This window comes from Phocoena phocoena, chromosome 17 (assembly GCF_963924675.1).
Source record: "Phocoena phocoena chromosome 17, mPhoPho1.1, whole genome shotgun sequence".
Taxonomy (NCBI): Eukaryota; Metazoa; Chordata; class Mammalia; order Artiodactyla; family Phocoenidae; genus Phocoena; species Phocoena phocoena.
This window is the reverse complement of record NC_089235.1, coordinates 71,187,448-71,206,535: the sequence shown is the minus strand read 5'-3', so window position 1 is coordinate 71,206,535 and position 19,088 is coordinate 71,187,448. Positions and strand designations below refer to the sequence as shown.

Genomic DNA, 19,088 nt, shown 5'->3' with positions numbered 1-19,088 from the left:
TTATCATTGAGTAAGTTGTTCATTTTAGGTGTTTTTGTCTTTGTTTCTGTAGATATTCTGCATAGTGATTAAGAAAGTTTACTCCTAATCTCCACATTTTTTTAAATGAAAGAATATTGAATTTCATCAATGCTGTTTCATCTCAGTGGGATGATTATATGTTTTTTTTTAAAGCTGTTAATGTGGTGAATTGCATTAGTTGATTGGATAATGTTAAACTATCCTCAGATTCCTGGGATAAATTTAATGTAGTCAAACTGAATTATTTTTTCTATGTATTGATGGATTTGACTTAGTAATATTAGGTGTAGGAATTTTCTTTCATGTTCATGAGTGAGAGTTATCTGGTAATTACCTTTATGCACCAACTTTGTTGGTTATGGTAGCAGGACGCTGCTAGCCTTATAACCTGAGTTGGAGAATGTTCCCTATTTTCCTACTCTCTGGACTAGATTATGCAATATTTAAGTTATTTCTTCAACATGTGTTTGTAGAATGCTTTGATGAAGCCATCTGGGCCTGTTGCTTTCCTTGTGGAAAGATATTTAATTATGACTGCATTTATTTAATTTTTCTCTTGTCTTCTTGAGTCAGTTTTGATAAAGATATATTTTAAGAAATACGTAATTCCATTTATGATTTTCATTAGCATTGAACTTCATAATATATTTTTATTATCTATTAATTTCTGCCATATATTTAAATTCTAATTTTCTATTCTTAATATTGCTTGTTTGAACCTTTTCCCTTTTTTTCTTTATTAAGCTTGTAAGAAGTGCTACTGTTTTATTAGTCCTTTCAGAAAAAAGACTTTTGACTTTATTGAACCTCTGTATTTTATATTTGGTTTTTATTTCATTAATTTCGGCTCCTTTCTTATTTTTTTCCTTTTACATACTTTGGATTTATCTGTTTTTTGGGTTTTGCTAAACCTTTAAGTTGAATGGCTAGCACATTCATTTTCAGCCTTTCTTTTTCTTTCTTTAAAAATTTTTATTAGAGTATAGTTGATTTACAATGTTTTGTTGGTTTCAGGTGTACAGCAAAATGAATCAGTTATATATATACTTTTCTTTTTCTAATGAAGCATTTATTATTATATATTCCTTGGTGAGGACTACTAAGTTTTTTTCAGTAGTATTTTCATTATTCTTTAGCTATACATATTTTCCATTATATTTTTAGATCCATGAGTTATTTTTTTTTTTTTTTTTTTGCGGTACGCGGGCCTCTCACTGCTGTGGCCTCTCCCGTTGCAGAGCACAGGCTCGGGACGCGCAGGCTCAGCGGCCATGGCTCACGGGCCCAGCCGCTCCGCGGCATGTGGGATCTTCCCGGACCGGGTCACGAACCCGCGTCCCCTGCATCGGCAGGCGGACTCTCAACCACTGCGCCACCAGGGAAGCCCGATCCATGAGTTATTTAGAAGTATTTGAAATTTCTAAACACATGGTATTCTTTTAGTTATTTTTTAAATTGCTTTGTAACTTGATTTTATTGTAGTCATTGACTGTGGTTACATGATACTAGTTCTTTGAAATTTGCTGAGGCTAAGCTAACTTCAGGTCCTATCATAAAATCTTATTTTACAAATATTCAATATGTGCCTAAAAAAGAATTTGTACGATTAAACTTGCATACCGTGTTCCATTTCAAGGTTGTTAATTGTATGGGCTTTTCAAGTTGTTTCTATCTTTGTTGATTTAAAAAAAATCTTTATCTATTAACTGCTGAAAATTGTGTTAAAATAGACCATTATAATTGTAGATTTATAAATAATTCCATAGATTTATATCTTACTTTGTATTGGGTGTTTTGAGGCTATATTGTTAAATGTGTCCAAGTTCATACTTCTTATATCTTCCTGAGGAACTAAACCTTTTATACTTACATAGTGACCCTATTTATCTCTAATGATTTTCCTTAAATTCGCTTTAATATGTATTTACACAGCAAAACCAGCTTTATTTTGTTTTGATTTGCAAACTTTTTATATCATTATGTTTTAGCGATGCATTTCTTTTATCTAACTGAAAATCATTGTCATAACTGGAGAGTATGTCCCTTATATATAACATTTTACTCTGACTGCTCTTCATATTGTCTTTGGTTTGTTGATATAGCTTCAAGCTTATTGACTTTTTTCTGTCATCTAAATTCTGCTGTTAATATCATTCAGTAAAATTTTAATTTCAGGTATTGTGTTTTTTCAGTTCTAGAATTTCCATTTTATGTGTGTGGTTTCTATTTCTCTGCTGATATTTCCTATCTTTGCACTAATTACTAGCATATTTACCCTTATATCATTGAGCAAAGTTGTAAGAGCTACTATGATTTTTGTTTGCTACTTCCAACACCCAGGTCAGATCAGAACAGGCCTATGTTGATTATCTTTTCCCTTGAGAAAGGGTCACATTTTTCTGTATATGCCCATGCCACGTAATTTCATGTTATGTTCAGGACATTGTGGATGTTATGTGGTTAAGACTCTGGATTCTCTTACATTCTTCTGGAAACTGTGATTTTTGTTTTGCTGTGCTGTGTTTTAGAAAGTGGTTAACTTGGTTGGCATCAAATGACAATCTTCGTCTTTTGAAATGCAGTTCAAATCTCAGTTCAATTCTTTTATCATCAACTCAATCATTTGCTGTTTGCCCTGTGCATACGTGGTTTAGGGAAGAGTTTATATAGGAATTTAAGGTTCCCCCTCATTGGTTCCCTTCTTTGGGGGCTTTTCCTCTCACTTTTCAGCAGCCATAGTTGTTTTGAACTCTGTTCTTTGCTTCTTCAGTCCACTGGGGTTTTCTATTGGAGTTTTTCTCCCCTACCCTATACTGAGTGTTACCTGCCCGCAAGCTAAAGCCATAAACATCAAGAAATCCACACTATGCTGTTTCTTTCTTCCAAGTGTTGACTCCCTTCCAGTATCTGCCTGCTTTTCTTCACTAGAGAGAAGTTTGGAAGGGGGCAAATGTGAAAGTACAACGTTTAATTTAAGAGTCCAGCCAGGAGATTTTGATGCCTAGGAGATGGGTAATGGCAATGGAGATGGAAAGCAGTAGACATCTTCTCTTGAGTTAGGAACATCAGGACCTACATGCTACTCAAGAAGAACTGGGTACCAAAGTCAAAATACAGTAGTACCATTCAACTAACACCTTTCCTGTTTTTTATTCATCTCTTTCTCTTCTTCTCACCTGGTTCCCCAGCCCCTTAAGAAGAGGAAGAGAGAAGAAGCTGCTCTATTTTACTTGAAGTTTCCAATCCGAGTTCAAATTCAAACGTGGAGAGAGAGAAGCTTTAAATTGGATAGAGTGGTTGAGGGAGGTCTGAGGAGATGAGTTGACCCCAAGACCTGAATGAAGGTTCTACTAACCTGCTACTAAACATTTGGATTACTACCTTAAGATTTATATTGGAAATTTTTATTTATTTACTTTTTCTCTTTGCCTGCAAACAGCTCTTGTTTTAACCACCTGACCAGGCTATGTCTGTATTTCTGTTTTAGGTTGTGGCCCAGGCAGTGTTATTCATGTGTATGAACACGGCTGGAATCTTTATCAGTTACCTGTCAGACCGGGCCCAGCGCCAAGCCTTCCTGGAGACACGGAGGTGTGTGGAAGCCAGGCTGCGCCTAGAGACGGAAAACCAAAGACAGGTACCAACTGGAAGGGCCATATGCCCTGGTTGTCACCTAGCCAGTCTCTGAATTACATGGAGCTTTTTTCTCCCCAAACACATCCTGACTTGCAAGTGTTCTTTCAGAGTTTCTGTCATGGGATTCCAGAGTCTAAAATATTGGGTTGGCCAAAAAGTTTGTTCGGGTTTTTCCATACGCTCTTATGGAAATAGTTATGTTAGACTCACGGGTCAAAGTGAGTTAGCTTTATTCGCCACACTCAATTAATTGTTCCCCACAAGAAATAAAATGATTCTAGACATAAAGTGATTTTCTGACACTTTTAACTGGCATCTGTGTTTGTGGACAAGGCCATGGTTTCTGAAAACCATTAGCATTCTCATCTTTGACTCTCCTTTTTTCAAACTATAAATTGCTGTTTCACATAAATTTTTTACTACATAGCAATTCAAATTATAGGAAGCTCAGAGGAAAATCTTTTACATGTGTAGTTCCTAATACTTCATCCTGATTTTCAGAAGACATCGTTGAACACAATAAATTTTATGGAACGTGATACCAATCCCAGGATAGGGGATGCAGAAAAGAAAGCAAGTTGGTTCAAGGTGGAGACCATGAGTTTTAGCTGGAGGAGGTTAAGATAGAGGAGTTTCTTGGACATCCTGACTGGGTGGATGTTATAAGGTTTTACAAAATAGCTTTGGCCTCAAATGATATGTTTCCCCAAAATAAAATTAGCTTTCAAAAAAATAAAGATTTGCTCCTATTAAAATTATTCATATATTTACAATTAATGCATATCTTTGCCTCTGAAAGTAATGTTCAAATAGGACTAACAGGAATGTGTTAAAATTGGTTATAGAATGAGCATATTTTATGTTCAACATGTTTATATGCTCATGGGAATCCTATGTGCAATAGATTTATTGGTTCTACCGTACCAGACTCTTTTTTAAAGTTATGTCTATGGACATACGCTTGTTATTTTAAGCTTTATGCCGTAATGGTTTGAGACATTATAAAGAAATTAGCTTCAAAAAAATGCAACATTTTTTTTCATTTTAACCTGATCGAATCATCGGTAAAACATGGATCTTTAAAATGAGCAAAGCCAGGTCTGTGTGATAATGAAGGAGGTGGACAGGTAGGGTGCAACCTGACAAAACTCAACTCCCACCGCCGTATGTTATTGCCAGGGGCACAGAGGAGACTACTGAATTTCCAGAACCTACGTGGATTTCATAGGATTCAGAATTAGGACGTTTCTAAGTTGAAGCCTAAAACAATTATGGAACCTCCTAATAGATTTATTGTAGTTGCCCTGAACATCACTATAAAATAATTTAGAAAAATAACTTTAAGAAAGAAATCACCTTGTACAATAAACATCTCCCAGTATCTTCCAGGTTATATACACATATACCTTGTGTTCTCCTGCAAAACAGAGCAGGTGCCAGACTGGCACGTCACTCTTTCCATGGGATCTATGCCAATTCAGACAGTGCTGCTGTATTACTAATTCATCAGCTGTTCTTGACGCTCTGTCACAACCAGAACTGCAATTGTGGATAAGTTGTCTGGGAAGCTCAGTCTTTTATTTAATGTATATGAAATATTGGAGACACTGAAAATGATTGCCTTGTCATACCCATAAGGCTTTTCTTCTTTTCCCATTCTCCAAGTTCAGTGTCTCAGAGTCACTATGATGTAGTAATCTAACACAGTGAAGGGAGCTTCCTCCGTCCTCTCTAATCTTTATTTCTTTTTAAGTTGACGGAAGGAAGAAGAAAATAATACACAGAGGTGAGAACAAGTGACAACTCGAATGTGGTGAAAAGTTTGCTAGAATTCGTTCCGCAGCCATATTACCTCCTAGTTGGCCACCTAAACCACTTAACTGTCAGTCCTAGGTTCCTAGTCCATACTTGGGACAATATCTTTTATTTCAGCATTGTGTTTGCCTCAAATAAGGTGACATATATAAAGCAATACAAAACTATAAGTCAACCTCATTTTTTTTTTAATAGATGAAATACAAGAAAAGACTCTTTCGGTGGAAGGTTCTTTGCTCTGAGGATTAAGTAGAGTATGCTGTTGGTTTGTTATAGTCCTGTGTGTACGATTCTGATAAAGTGTTTGCGGTATATTGGCCACTCTCTTTCCCTCCCGTGCTAGTATGTAAGCTAGCTGGCTCTGTATCATTCAGTGCTAAAATTACTTTCCATTGATATTGATCTCTGATTCAGGTTTCCATTATCCCTGAGAACTTCCTCAGTGGTAGATGGGCAGAGAAGGCACAGGCTTTCAAATGAGACTTCCCAGGATTTGAAATCTTTCCTTAGTTGCTTACTATCCTAGTGAACGTGAGCAAGCTCTGAGTCTTAGCTATTCCACCTGTAGCATGGGGATAATACCCTTCCTGAAGAGGCTCCTTAATGGTTAAAAATACGGTGTGCAGAGCCCTTGCAGCTCAGTGAAGAGTTTTTTACTAGCATGATGGTGTACAATGATTTATATGAACCAGCCAGCATAGCTTAATCCCAAGAGGACTCGTTTGAGCACATGTTATGGATTGGCTTGTCTCAGGTGAAACCCCGGTTGAAAGTTATTCACACAGAAGGAAATCAGGATGGTGGCTCTCCTCAGGTGTACAGTGGTCAGAACCCAGCATTAGGCTCTCGATATTTTAAATGTCAGTCACAAATCCAACCCCATTTACATCTTCAGAGCTAATTATAATACTGCAACTGTTAGAAATTCTATACCGTGTGAAGGAAAACATCGCAAGTGCCTGTGACAGCAGATCCTTTTTCCTTAGGAAATTATCTCGGGGTGACTAAACTGCATTCTACTTTTGTACTCGCACACAGAAGCAAGAGGTCTTATTCTACAGAAATGTTCGAGTTTTGTAGGATTTTTTTTTCAAGAACTGGCTTTCTCTTGTGGTAGAATACAAAGGAAATATTTAAGTGACTTAATAGGTTCATCAATGAATTAATTCATTTATTGAGGATCTATTATGTGCCATGAGCTTTGCTGGACCCTGGGACTATAATGGTGACCAGCAGTCAATTCCTGGTCTTACACAGTTTATGGACAGAGATGGACAACTACACAGATACCTATATGGTGTTTGGGTTCTACCTAAACGGAAGGTTGATAGAAGGTTAGCTGAAAGAAATGATGCCTGACTTGACTTGTGACTAGGATTTAAAACTCGGTAGAGAAGCAGTAAAGAGTATGGCGTGAAGGTCTCAAACAACACATATAAACATCTTGAAGGAAGAGAGAACACTGTCAGGGCACTTATAAGCACTCCCATGATCATTCATTTATTTATTTATCCACCCATTCATGGTGGAATTACAGACACAAGTAACACTCAGTCTCTCCTCTGGATTGGATGAACAGAATTTTAATCGTCGGAAGAGAAGGAAGAAAGAATTAGCAAAGGTACTGATGACAAGATATATGTGATCTGATGAAGGCTGGCAACATCGGGAAGCAGGTCTCCTCTGATGCCTCACAGCAAAGTGTGTAGTTTCTTAGGTACACTGCACTTTTCCACTCAGGGAAATATCTACTTACTGAGTGTTAACCTGTGCAGTAGGCATTGTTCAATGTGCTCTGTATGTCAAAAAGAACAAAATCTATTACAGGTCTGTCTTACAGCATGCCACACTGGATCTGAATCACTGCACGCCTGTTTGTTAGGATAAACTGTCCCTTAAGAGTGACCTATGGTAGCAGTTTCTGAAAACCAGTGAGGAATAAATGGTTCTGAAATGACTGAGATTGTCAGTGTTTAATAATAATGTTTAATAATGGTTACTAATCATTTTTCCAAAGAAAAATTGCCAATCAATAGCTAAAGGATAAGTGGCACATGAGCCATGCTTCCTTTTGCTTGGTGGGTCCCACACCATGATGAGATACTTGAAGTCCTGAGAATCAGGCTTTTTCCTTGGATAACCTGAAGTTGCAGGCATTGTTCTTAAGGTGGAGAGCAAGCAGACAGGAGGAACCAGCAAATGCTAAAAACTGAAGGGGCCCAAATGTTGACATTTTTAATTTAGATGATCGGCTTCAAGAAGTTGAGCACATATTGGCTCTTTTTTTCTGGGAGGCAAGGACTTGGTCTTTTTCTTTTTTTTTTTTAACAATTTTGTCATCAGTTGCAGCTAGCACAGAGCATACTAAGCATCCCTTACCTGTCTGGTCTCTTGGTCTCCATCCCCAAAGCCTGGTCTGGTTCAGAACCAGTACACCGTAGGTGTCAAAAGCAAAACCTTCAATGTCTGGAAGATCTGGATTCCAGTCCTGCTTCCTGTGCTTCCTGGCTGTAGGGACTTAGGCAAACTACTCTCCTCCAAAGACCTTGATTTTGTGGGCGTAAGATGATCATAATGGTCCTACCTTCCTCCAAGGTTGTGGTGAGATTAAGGATGAACAGTTCTCAGCCCAAGGCGGAGGATGTGCTCAAGGCATATTAGAGAGGATGCTGTGATGACAGTGACATTGATGTCACTCTTCTCTGCAGGAAAACCCTTCAATGGTAACATTCCCTCCAAGATAAAATTCAAACCCCCATGCATGACCCAACAGATCCTCCAGGATCCACCCTTTTTACTCTCTCCTCACATCCCTTTCCGCCTCCTTGCCACACACGTGAAACCAAATGACCGTCAGCTCCCTGAACTGCTAGTTCCCTGCTCTGTGTCATGTGGTTCTGGCAGCCTAGAAAGCCACCTGCCTCTCATTACTTTCAGAGTAATGTCTCTTGCCTGGATATACCGTCCCAGCATCCCTTCCTCAGTGAGGCTTGCTTGTTGAGTTGAAATGTTTTCCTTATACTTCCAACATGCCTTAAAGTTAACTGTATCATAGAACCTGTCATACTTTATAATGTTTACTAGTCTGCATTTCTCTTTTTCCATGGCCAATAAGGACTACATAAAGGCAGCTCTTCTACATGATTCATCTGATTCTCTGGTATTTATCCAGCACAATGGCTGAAATATAAGATCTGATTAACATTTATTTAACTGAGTTATGTTGAATTCAAATTTTGGCTCCTTTCACCTCCACCTAAACCAGGGTCATGTTGTAATAATTCTTCTTCTGTATAAAAGTAAAGAGACTTGGTACTTCTCTGGTGGTCTAGTGGTTAAGACTCCACACTTCCACTGCAGGGGGTTCCGGGTTGATCCCTGGTCAGGGAACTAAGATCCCACATGCCACGTGGCATGGCCAAAAACAAAAAAATAGTAAAGAGACTTGTGCCCACCGTGAGCCCCATTAAAAATTTGGAGGAAGGGGCTTCCCTGGTGGCGCAGTGGTTGAGAGTCCGCCTGCCGATGCAGGGGACACGGGTTCGTGCCCCGGTGTGGGAGGATCCCACATGCCGCGGAGCGGCTGGGCCCGTGAGCCATGGCCACTGAGCCTGCGCGTCCGGAGCCTGTTGCTCCGCAACGGGAGAGGCCACAACAGTGAGAGGCCCGCGTACCACAAAAAAAAAAAAAAAAAAAAATTTGGAGGAGGACTCATCTAATTCAGGAGAGCCTGGGACAGGCTGAGAACGTGTCTTATACAGACCTGTGAAAGGAATTTTCCATCTGGAAGCTACGTCTTACAACATCTCTCTTTGGGGAGTTAGATTCTAATTATTGTAGTTTTTGTAATCCCACCTCTCTTGCAAATGATCCAAATGGCCCATATTTGTTTTAAATATTAAAATGAATTAATAGTTTTTCTTTCATCTTTGAGAATTGCTGAAACCTGCTTATGGTAATCATGGCATTTTGAGGTATCGCCAAAGCTCTGAGGGCCCTGGAATAAAGTTTCTGATGATGCCATATGTTGTAACAGCAGGAAGATTATTATGAAATGCAGCAGGTGTTTTAGCTGTATTAAAGCAATTTTGTTTAACTTAAACATCTTTGTCAGACAATATTGGTGTAAGCTAATGGTTTGCACAATAGATTGGGTGAGAAAGTTGGGTTTCTTACAGAGTTTTGAGTTGGTTGTTTGAATGCATGTTGGTGCCCAGTAGCATCTAGGGAAGTGTTTTTTCAAGCTCTAGATAACTGTTACCTAGTAAGGCAGAGCCTTGACATTCATTCATTCAAGGAAGAATCAAAGTTGACCTGGAATTTGCAGAACCTCAGAATGTTTGTTTTTTCTGCTCCAGTTAGATAGGTCTTTTCATTATGCGCCAGAAAACCCTTTTTGTGCTATTCTCCTTCTCTTACATTTAAGACCACCCATGTGCCATGAACAAGACCATCATGTTCATCCTTATCTGTTATTAATATATTTCATATTAACTATCCTCTAGTTCATAGTGGAACATTCTCAGTTTCCTGAATATTCTTCTTATCTTATTACACTCGTGCCCTTGCTTATGCTTTTCCCCCACCTGGTATAAATTCCTTTCATCCCTAAACCTTATCCACTCTTCAAAACTCAGCTGAAAGTTCACCTCCTCCACCAAGACCCTCTCTCTTCCACCTAGCTGTGACCTCCTTGAGTGTTTCACTTGTATATTTCTTTGGGGAATTAATCTCCTTCTACATTCTGCTATGCTCTTGCTGTATTTTTCCTTCTACACTGTAAACTCTTTGAGGATTGGATACATGTTTCATTTGTGCTCTTCACAATAACTGTGGATCCAAGAGGGGGAAAACTCAAGCTAGGAAGAAAAGCAGAGACAATCAACATTTAATGGGTGCTATAATTGTGTTTGCTAAATGTCCGATCACTCAAAAATAGATGTGAATAAATAGATTTGGGAAACACTCTCCTCCCATGATGTGATTGTTGGGTCCTTGTCCTCCAAACCAGGAGTCTGATCTTTCCTTGACAATTACCAACGTTAACTTCCTCCCATCTACCAGTCCAAGTTCACTTGTCTCTTATTCCTTTACATAAATGACTTCAGCCTAGGTAGAGTTCCGCCTAAGCAACATTTTAAAAGCTATATTTTGCCTGGAGGCATCTTCTCGATCATCTTACTCCTTGAAAGCTTCTCTGCCTCTGTGCGCCACTTCTTTCGTAGTTTCGTTTCTTTTCTTTCAGGTGTGTTGGGGAGAAAAAGTAAAGTGTTCTTCCAATCACCATCCTCAGCCAATATATAATACTCCACAACTGTACTGTCCAAGAGAATTTCCTGTGATGACTGGAAATATTCTGTATCTTTGTTTTCCAAATACCATTAACCACATATAACTATTTAGCAGCACATAAAATTTAGTCAGTGTGACTGAGGAATTGATTTTTTATTTTAATTCTTTTAAATTTAAAGAACCATCAGCTAGCCATTTTATCTCTTGTTTCTCTTTTGGGGATTTATCATGACTTCAACCATCACTTCTGGATGGTTCCATGTCAGTATCTCTAACACCATGTTATTTTCTGAGCTCCAGATGCCTAGTATCAACATCCTGCCGGACAGCTTCAGCTGCATCTCCCACAGGTACCACTGGCTCAGCCTGTCCTTGATTCTCTCATCCCCCCAAGATGCATTTTCTTTCTAATAGCACTTCCTTGTACCTGATTCACCCACATCAACTGTGGTACCAGTTCCTGTTGATGCCATGATCCCCTGTATTTACTAACTGTCCCTATATTTCTTTTTCTAACACTATTTAAGTCCTCCCACAGAATAGCTTCCTAACTGGCGCTAACCAGTTTCTAACCAGTGTGAACTGCTCTAACCACCTGGAGTCACTCCACCCTAAAATGATTCTGGAAGAAGAAGCTGTATTTCGCTTCTTCCCATTTTCTTTCTGATCTGTGACATGGGAGACTCTACACATATGTGAGACCTCATGGGAATGTATGGAGCACGAGCTCCTGTTTTCTCTGCATCTGTACTTGTCCCTCTCCATCTCACAGAGAGTAAGAGTCCCGTGTAATGTATTCGTGTCCAGGCCTTATGTGGGGTAAGAATGCGGATCCTCCTCTCTCCGCCGGGAGCCTGCCCATGCAGGCTCCTTTCCTCCCCATAGGGAACCCACTGATTCAGTGAGCCCTACAGTGGCCTAGATGCTCCGTCTCTGGCTGAGGAGCTGTAGGTAGTACAAAAAGAAGGCCTAGGACCCACATTGTTCACTCACTTTCCAGCCACGGCCCCCATCTTTTCTTTTTTTTTTTTTTTTTTTTTGTGGTACGCGGGCCTCTCACTGCTGCGGCCTCTCCCGTTGCGAAGCACAGGCTCCGGACGCGCAGGCTCAGCGGCCATGGCTCACGGGCCCAGCCGCTCCGCGGCATGTGGGATCTTCCCAGACCAGGGCACGAATCCGCGTCCCCTGCATCGGCAGGCGGACTCTCAACCACTGCGCCATCAGGGAAGCCCGGTCCCCATCTTTTTTGCTAGTAATGAAGTGTCTTGATTCCTGTCTGCCTCTTGTATCTGTTTCTCAGCAGTTCATTTGAGAGGTGAGGGATGAAACTCACTCACATCTCAAAACCCCAACAGAGTGTAATGCCTGTCAGGATCATCTTCTTGTGCCCAATTTTGATTATAGAAGATTTCACACTAAAGCCCCCCACGGATTGCTACCGCCTGTAAACTCTAAACCAGTCTCGTTTGCACTGTATCACAACCCATCCACTACCTGGCTCCTGCCCGACTTTTCAATCGTGTCACTTGCTACCACCGTCCTTGTACTGTTACTCTCCATCCAAACCAGTAAGCATGCCCCACACGTCTGTGTCTTTGATTTCTCGCCCTCCAGGTCCAGGCTGTACCCGTCTCTGCCTTTCTCTGTGCCTCAGGAGGCTAAGCTTTATGGATGCACCAGCAGGCTCGCCACCTCTAACTGCTGGTCGGGTTTGGACAAGGAGAGGCACTGGCTGGAGACTTGAGGGTGGGAAGGCGAAGAGGCCATGGATTGATCTCCTCACTGTCTACCTGGCTGGATGGTGCACTAACAGTGCTTCCATCTCTCTCCCAGAGGCCACAGTTTCTCTCAGGCAGACATTTCCTAAGGCTACAGGTTTTTCCAGGCTCCAGGAGTGTTTGTAGCTCTACTCTTCCTAGTTTTGGGGTGCTTGAGCACCCATTGTTGGGTTCTTTAACTCCGTATTAAACTCTTTGATTACACGTTTTGAGGTACCAACTGCATCCCTCCACGGTTACCTGCTCCTCCTGTTCCCTTGGTATGAGATGCCCATCTCCCTCCATCTGTATTTGTGAGACAGTTTAGCAGAGCAGAAAGACAAGGAATCAGAAAAACTCTCCTCCGTCCAATACAGTAACCACCAGCCACGTGTGCATATTGAGCACCTGAAATGTGCCTAGTCTAAATTGAGATGTGCTGGGAGCATAAAATACACACCAGATTTTGAAGACAATACCAAGAAAAAAAAAGGAATGCAAATTATCTCATTGATAACGTTTTACATATTGGTTACATGCTGATTACACATGGAAATGATATATTTGTGGTATACAAGATTAAACAGAATATACCATTGACATGAATTTCAACTGTTTCTTTTTCCTTTTTTATGTGTGCACCGGCTCATATTCTATTTCTACTGGACAGTGCCAGCTTAGATGCTCATCCCATGTCAATTTCCAACGTGCTCTTGTGACTTTGAACAACTTGTCGAATCCCTTTGGGCTTGTTTCCTCATCTCTCAATCAGAAACGATGATGCATATCCTAACCCACGGGGGCATTCTGAGAGACAAATAACTTATGTTATTTGCCTGAAAAAGTGTTATTTCACCTATAAAGAACTCCACAAATGTTAGGGCTATTTCTTTGAAAATCTCGCCAACACCCCAAACCGATGCTGAGACGTCCTCCCTTTGGAAAGCCTCCTCTGCTGTTTCCAGTCACTTAGATATTTTTTACTTAACTTAGATATTTTTTACTTTACTTAGATATTTTTACTTAACACGGGTTCTTATCACGCTGCCTAGTGTTGCAGTTAGCACCGTGATCCCCTCTGTCAGTAAGATTTTGAACAGTGAGCAGACACACAGTGCTAATGGCCGTTGAGCCTCCTGGCAGCCGACTTCACTCAAAGGATTTGTGTTTACCCCCTCGCAACTCTTGCAACCATCTGGCTGCCTAGTTCTTTGCAATCTTTCTAGCACATTACTTGCATCTTCTGGCATGGCAGGAAGAGTGAAAGCTTTGCAGAAGAACAAACCTGGATTTGATTGCTAGTTACTCCACATCTGGGTGACCTTGGGTGCACCACTTAAACTCTCTGAACGTTGGATCCTTTATCTGTCAAAAATGATAATCTCTCAAGGTTGCTGTGAGGAAATCAAGCAATATAGATGAGAGTTGGGCATTATAGTTGGTCCTTGAACTGTTGGACCACCTGGGCCACAGCCTGAGTTTTAAAACAGAACATGCTCCGATTCTAGTAACTATAGTTTTTCTTCTTGCTATTTGTGTTCTTATATCTGGCATCCCCGTGCAGTACTAATTTAAAATACTCTCCTTGATCCCAAGAGAGGCCATCATTATGCACTCATTTGCATACTATTAACATTTACAGAGGCAGTTCAGATAGAAGAAATCAATCACCATCATTGCTCTCAACACCTTTGATCCAGCCGGGGGAAGCTGAAGAGCAGCTGAAGAGCCATATGGGGACCTTTTATCTCATAAATCCGTCCAGGGAATTTTGACTAAAGAAATTGGAATTGGAAACTTAACACAACCTAATAACTTTAATGCTGAAGGGAAGGTATGATTTGTAGCCTGGAGATAGTTGAAGGCACATTTCAAAAGTGGTAGTAGAATAAACGAGGAGAAAAATAAAATATGTATTTTTAAAAAATAATCCATGCTTAAAATATTTTATTTCAGCTGGATGTGAGTATGGGTCCATTGAAGGGAATTCTATACTCTCTATTTTGCATAAGCCACACTCAAAATGGATTGACCATAAAAGAGGGCAAATAATTTAAAAATACTTTTAGAGCAATCTGAGAGCCATTGTAGAATTTTCTTTGTTTCCTGTCTTTTGCAAATTTCATGCCCACACCTAATTTAAAAGCATTTTTTAAGAAGGAAACTGAGAATTTCTTTAAAGATGATACAAATAGATGGAGAGATATACCATGTTCTTGGATTGGAAGAATCAACATTGTGAAAATGACTATACTACCCAAAGCAATCTACAGATTCAATGCAATCCCCATCAAACTACCACTGGCATTTTTCACAGAACTAGAACAAAAATTTTCACAATTTGTATGGAAACACAAAAGACTCCGAGTAGCCAAAGCAATCTTGAGAAAGAAAAACGGAGCTGGAGGAATCAGGCTCTCTGACTTCAGACTATACTACAAAGCTACAGTAATCAAGGCAGTATGGTACTGGCAAAAAAACAGAAATATAGATCAATGGAACAGGATAGAAAGCCCAGAGATAAATCCACGCACATATGGTCACCTTTATCTTTGATAAAGGAGGCAAGAATATACAGTGGAGAAAAGACAGCCTCTTCAATAAGTGGTGCTGGGAAAACTGGACAGCTACATGTAAAAGAATGAAATTAGAACACTCCCTAACACCATACACAAAAATAAACTCAAAATGGATTCAAGACCTAAATGTAAGGTCGGACACCATCAAACTCTTAGAGGAAAACATAGAACACACTATGACATAAATCACAGCAAGATCCTTTTTGACCCACCTCCTAGAGTAATGGAAATAAAAACAAAAATAAACAAATGGGACCTAATGAAACTTAAAAGCTTTTGCACAGCAAAGGAAACCATAAACAAGACGAAAAGACAACCCTCAGAACAGGAGAAAATATTTGCAAATGAAGCAACTGACAAAGGATTAATCTCCAAACCATACAAGCAACTCATGCAGCTCAACATCAAAAAAACAAACAACCCAATCCAAAAATGGGCAGAAGACCTAAACAGAGATTTCTCCAAAGAAGATATACGGATTGCCAACAAGCACATGAAAGAATGCTCAACATCATTAATCATTAGAGAAATGCAAATCAAAACTACAATGAGATATATCATCTCACACCTGTCAGAATGGCCATCAACAAAAAATCTACAAACAATAAATGCTGGAGAGGGTGTGGAGAAAAGGGAACCCTCTTGCACTGTTGGTGGGAATGTAAATTGATACAGCCCCTATGTAGAACAGTGTGGAGGTTCCTTACAAGACTAAAAATAGAACTACCATACGACCCAGCAATCCCACTACTGGGCATATACCCTGAGAAAACCATAATTCAAAAAGAGTCATGTACCAAAATGTTCATTGCAGCTCTATGTACAATAGCCAGGACATGGAAGCAACCTAAGTGTCCATCAACAGATGAATGGATAAAGAAGATATGGCACATATATACAATGGAATGAAACTGAGATATTTGTAGTGAGGTGGATGGACCTAGAGACTGTCATACGGAGTGAAGTAAATCAGAAAGAGAAAAAAAAATACCGTATGCTAACACATATATATGGAATCTAAAAAACAAACAAAAAAATGGTCATGAAGAATGTAGGGGCAAGACGGGAAAAATATGCAGACCTACTAGAGAATGGACTTGAGGATACGGGGAGGGGGAAGGGTGAGCTGTGACAAAGTGAGAGAGTGGCATGGACATATATACACTACCAAACGTAAGGTAGATAGCTAGTGGGAAGCAGCCGCATAGCACAGGGATATCAGCTCGGTGCTTTGTGACCACCTAGAGGGGTGGGATAGGGAGGGTGGGAGGGAGGGAGATGCAAGAGGGAAGAGATATGGGGACATACGTATATGTATAACTGATTCACTTTGTTATAAAGCAGAAACTGACACACCATTGTAAAGCAATTATACTCTAATAAAGATGTTTAAAAAAAAAAGGAAACAGTATTTCTGAAGCATTCAACTTTTCATAGAAACAAAAACTTGCTTTCTTTTCACATTCTGTTGTTTGTACTGTATTTAATTACATTGTTTTAACAATTGCAACTACAGCTGACATAAACAAGTTTGGAAACACACCTACTGCCTCTAGGTAAACATACAACATAATTGATGCTGCAGACATGGGAGGTGGATTAGACAGGGTCAGCTAGCTATGAGTATTTAACATGTTGGGGACGACCATCAGTAAGAAGTTATTAGATCAGTTAAGTAGAGGTTTACTGTCATGCGATGCCATTTTGTAAATTATCTATGAAAGTAAAAAAATCCAAATTGGCCTTTAAAAATATTGAAACTATTCTTGGTTAGCAGTCGGAGTCTATAAAGTTGAGACTGGCTGAGAACTAGGCTCTCAAAGCAAGTAGAAATTTGGCGTGAAGTGAAATCGTCATTTCAACCTCCATTCACTCAACAAGCATAGATCCTTCCTTCTCCAAAACTTTTGTTTCTTCAGTATTCCCTCTCAGTGAACAGAATCAGTGGTCCACCAGCTCTCCAAGTCACACTAGCTCCTCGTCTCCATCTTCCCTGATATCCGGTCATGATCATGAGCGGTTGGATCATCTTCTTGGTCATCACTCATATTTTTCTCCACCGTTCTAACCCTACTTCTTGTTCCATTTCTCTCGCGGATCGGGGGTAACAGCCCCTTCACTCCCTACATGTTGTTCTCCGTGCCGCAGCCAGAGTGATCCTTATAAAATCAGAATCTGCTCAGTTCACCTCCATGACTTCTATATTGGATTGAATAGCACCTGCCCCCCAATTCACGTCCACTCGAACCTCAGAATATGACCTTATTTGGAAGGAGGGCCTTTGCAGATGTAATCAAGTTAGGATGAATTTATACTGGATTAGGAGGAAGCTTAATTCAGTATGACTGGTGTTCTTATAAGAAGAAGAGAGAACACACAGAAACACAGAGAGAAGAAACATACAGGGGAAAATACCATGTGAAAACAAAGGCAGAGATTGGCATGATGCATCCCCAAGCCAAGGAGCACCAGAGACTGCTGGTAACCACCAGAAGCAGGGAGAATGGACAGTTTCTTCTCTACGAGCCCCCACGAAGGAATCAACCTGCTTCCACCTTGATTTCAGACTCCTGACCTCCAGAACTTTGAGAGAAGAAATTTCTGCTGTTTTAAGTCATCCAGTTTTGTGGTGATTTTTTACGGCACTCCTAGGAACTTAATGCAAGTTCCCACTGCCTTTAGAATGAAATCCAATTCATTTCTTACCTCTCCACCTAAAACATTAACTGGATAGAAGTAGCAATAACTAGCCCATATATCGCATTTACTACGTGCTAGCTGTTACACGATACACTTTACGTATATCACTTTATTTTATTTAATCCTCAGAGCAACCTTATGAGGTGGGTGGTATTTTAACCTCCATTTTATAGATGAGGAAACCAATAAACAGAGAGGTTATGTAATAGCTAGTAAGTTGCAGACCTAGACCGTCTTGCTCCAGAGCCTGTATACCAACTGTTATGCCATGTGGGTTAATAAAGTCTCCTGGACATGCCACCCTGTTCACAATCTGTGCATCATCATATATCCCTCCCTCCTTTGGAAGGGCTCTTGCCCTCTCTTCCTCACTGGAGACTCTCCAAGTAGTTTTGGTCTTAGCAGTAGGGAGAATGCATTGCCTCATGTTACTGAGTATCTAGGGGTAGGTGCACAGATGCCTCACCAGGACTATGGTGTAATCAATGGTAATAAACAGAGAGACTTGGGGAAATCAAATCCGTTTTCTTAAGTAGGGAAAAGTTACAGTGATTCTACTCAGAGAAGCGTCTAGTGGAGGTGCCAGCTTCCAATGAAACCTCCATGAAAGTTCCTACTGTCAGTGATGGAGTCCAGGAGGCCCAAGAGTAGTGTAGGGCTTGGGGGCAGTTCCCTTTGCTTTTCTCACATGGGATTTTTATGCTCTCCTTTATTCTCCCAGCTATTCCAAAGGCCCCAGCTTTGCACCTACCTACTCACCGAGTGCAAGAAACTGATAACCACCGAAGATTATTTTACAAGGGGCACACTCCTCCCAAGCCAGCTTTAGACTCAGAGTTCCATTTCTAACAGGCTTCAGGCACAGCTTGATCCAGGGGCTATTTAGTACACTTGGCTGATTTCCTTTCACTATTTAGGACTCAGCTAAGTCAACAAAATCCAATCAGAATTCCACATTAACCACTTTTTTCTCAGAGCCCTTTTCAGAGTTTTCATAATAGTAACAAATGTATTGCCAATATCCAATCAAGTTAGTGCATTATGAAATATAGACCAAGCCCTGAGTTAGGTGCCAGAAATAAAAGTAAGATTTTTTTAGATACAATTTTTCAGAATAAACTGGAGTTTGGTAAGTTTGGCACTTTGCAACTTGACTTACGTGGCACATCTTATATATATCTTGACACTGGATTGCAAGCATCTTGATCCATGGAGGACTCATATCCAACCCCCCCATAATATCTGACTTGGTATTAGACATTCAGAAAGTAACATTGTATGAAATGAA

The 19,088-nt window shown here is 40.1% G+C and overlaps 1 protein-coding gene across 1 annotated transcript in view; it reads left to right on the top strand.

Annotated features, from left to right (window-relative positions):
* ADCY8 (adenylate cyclase 8) overlaps positions 1–19,088 on the top strand; it is a 220,823-nt gene that overhangs the window by 43,996 nt on the left and 157,739 nt on the right. The window contains exon 2 of the mRNA XM_065895688.1: positions 3,509–3,658. Coding sequence (XP_065751760.1) covers positions 3,509–3,658 — 150 coding nt within the window. The remainder of the gene's footprint in view (positions 1–3,508; positions 3,659–19,088) is intronic.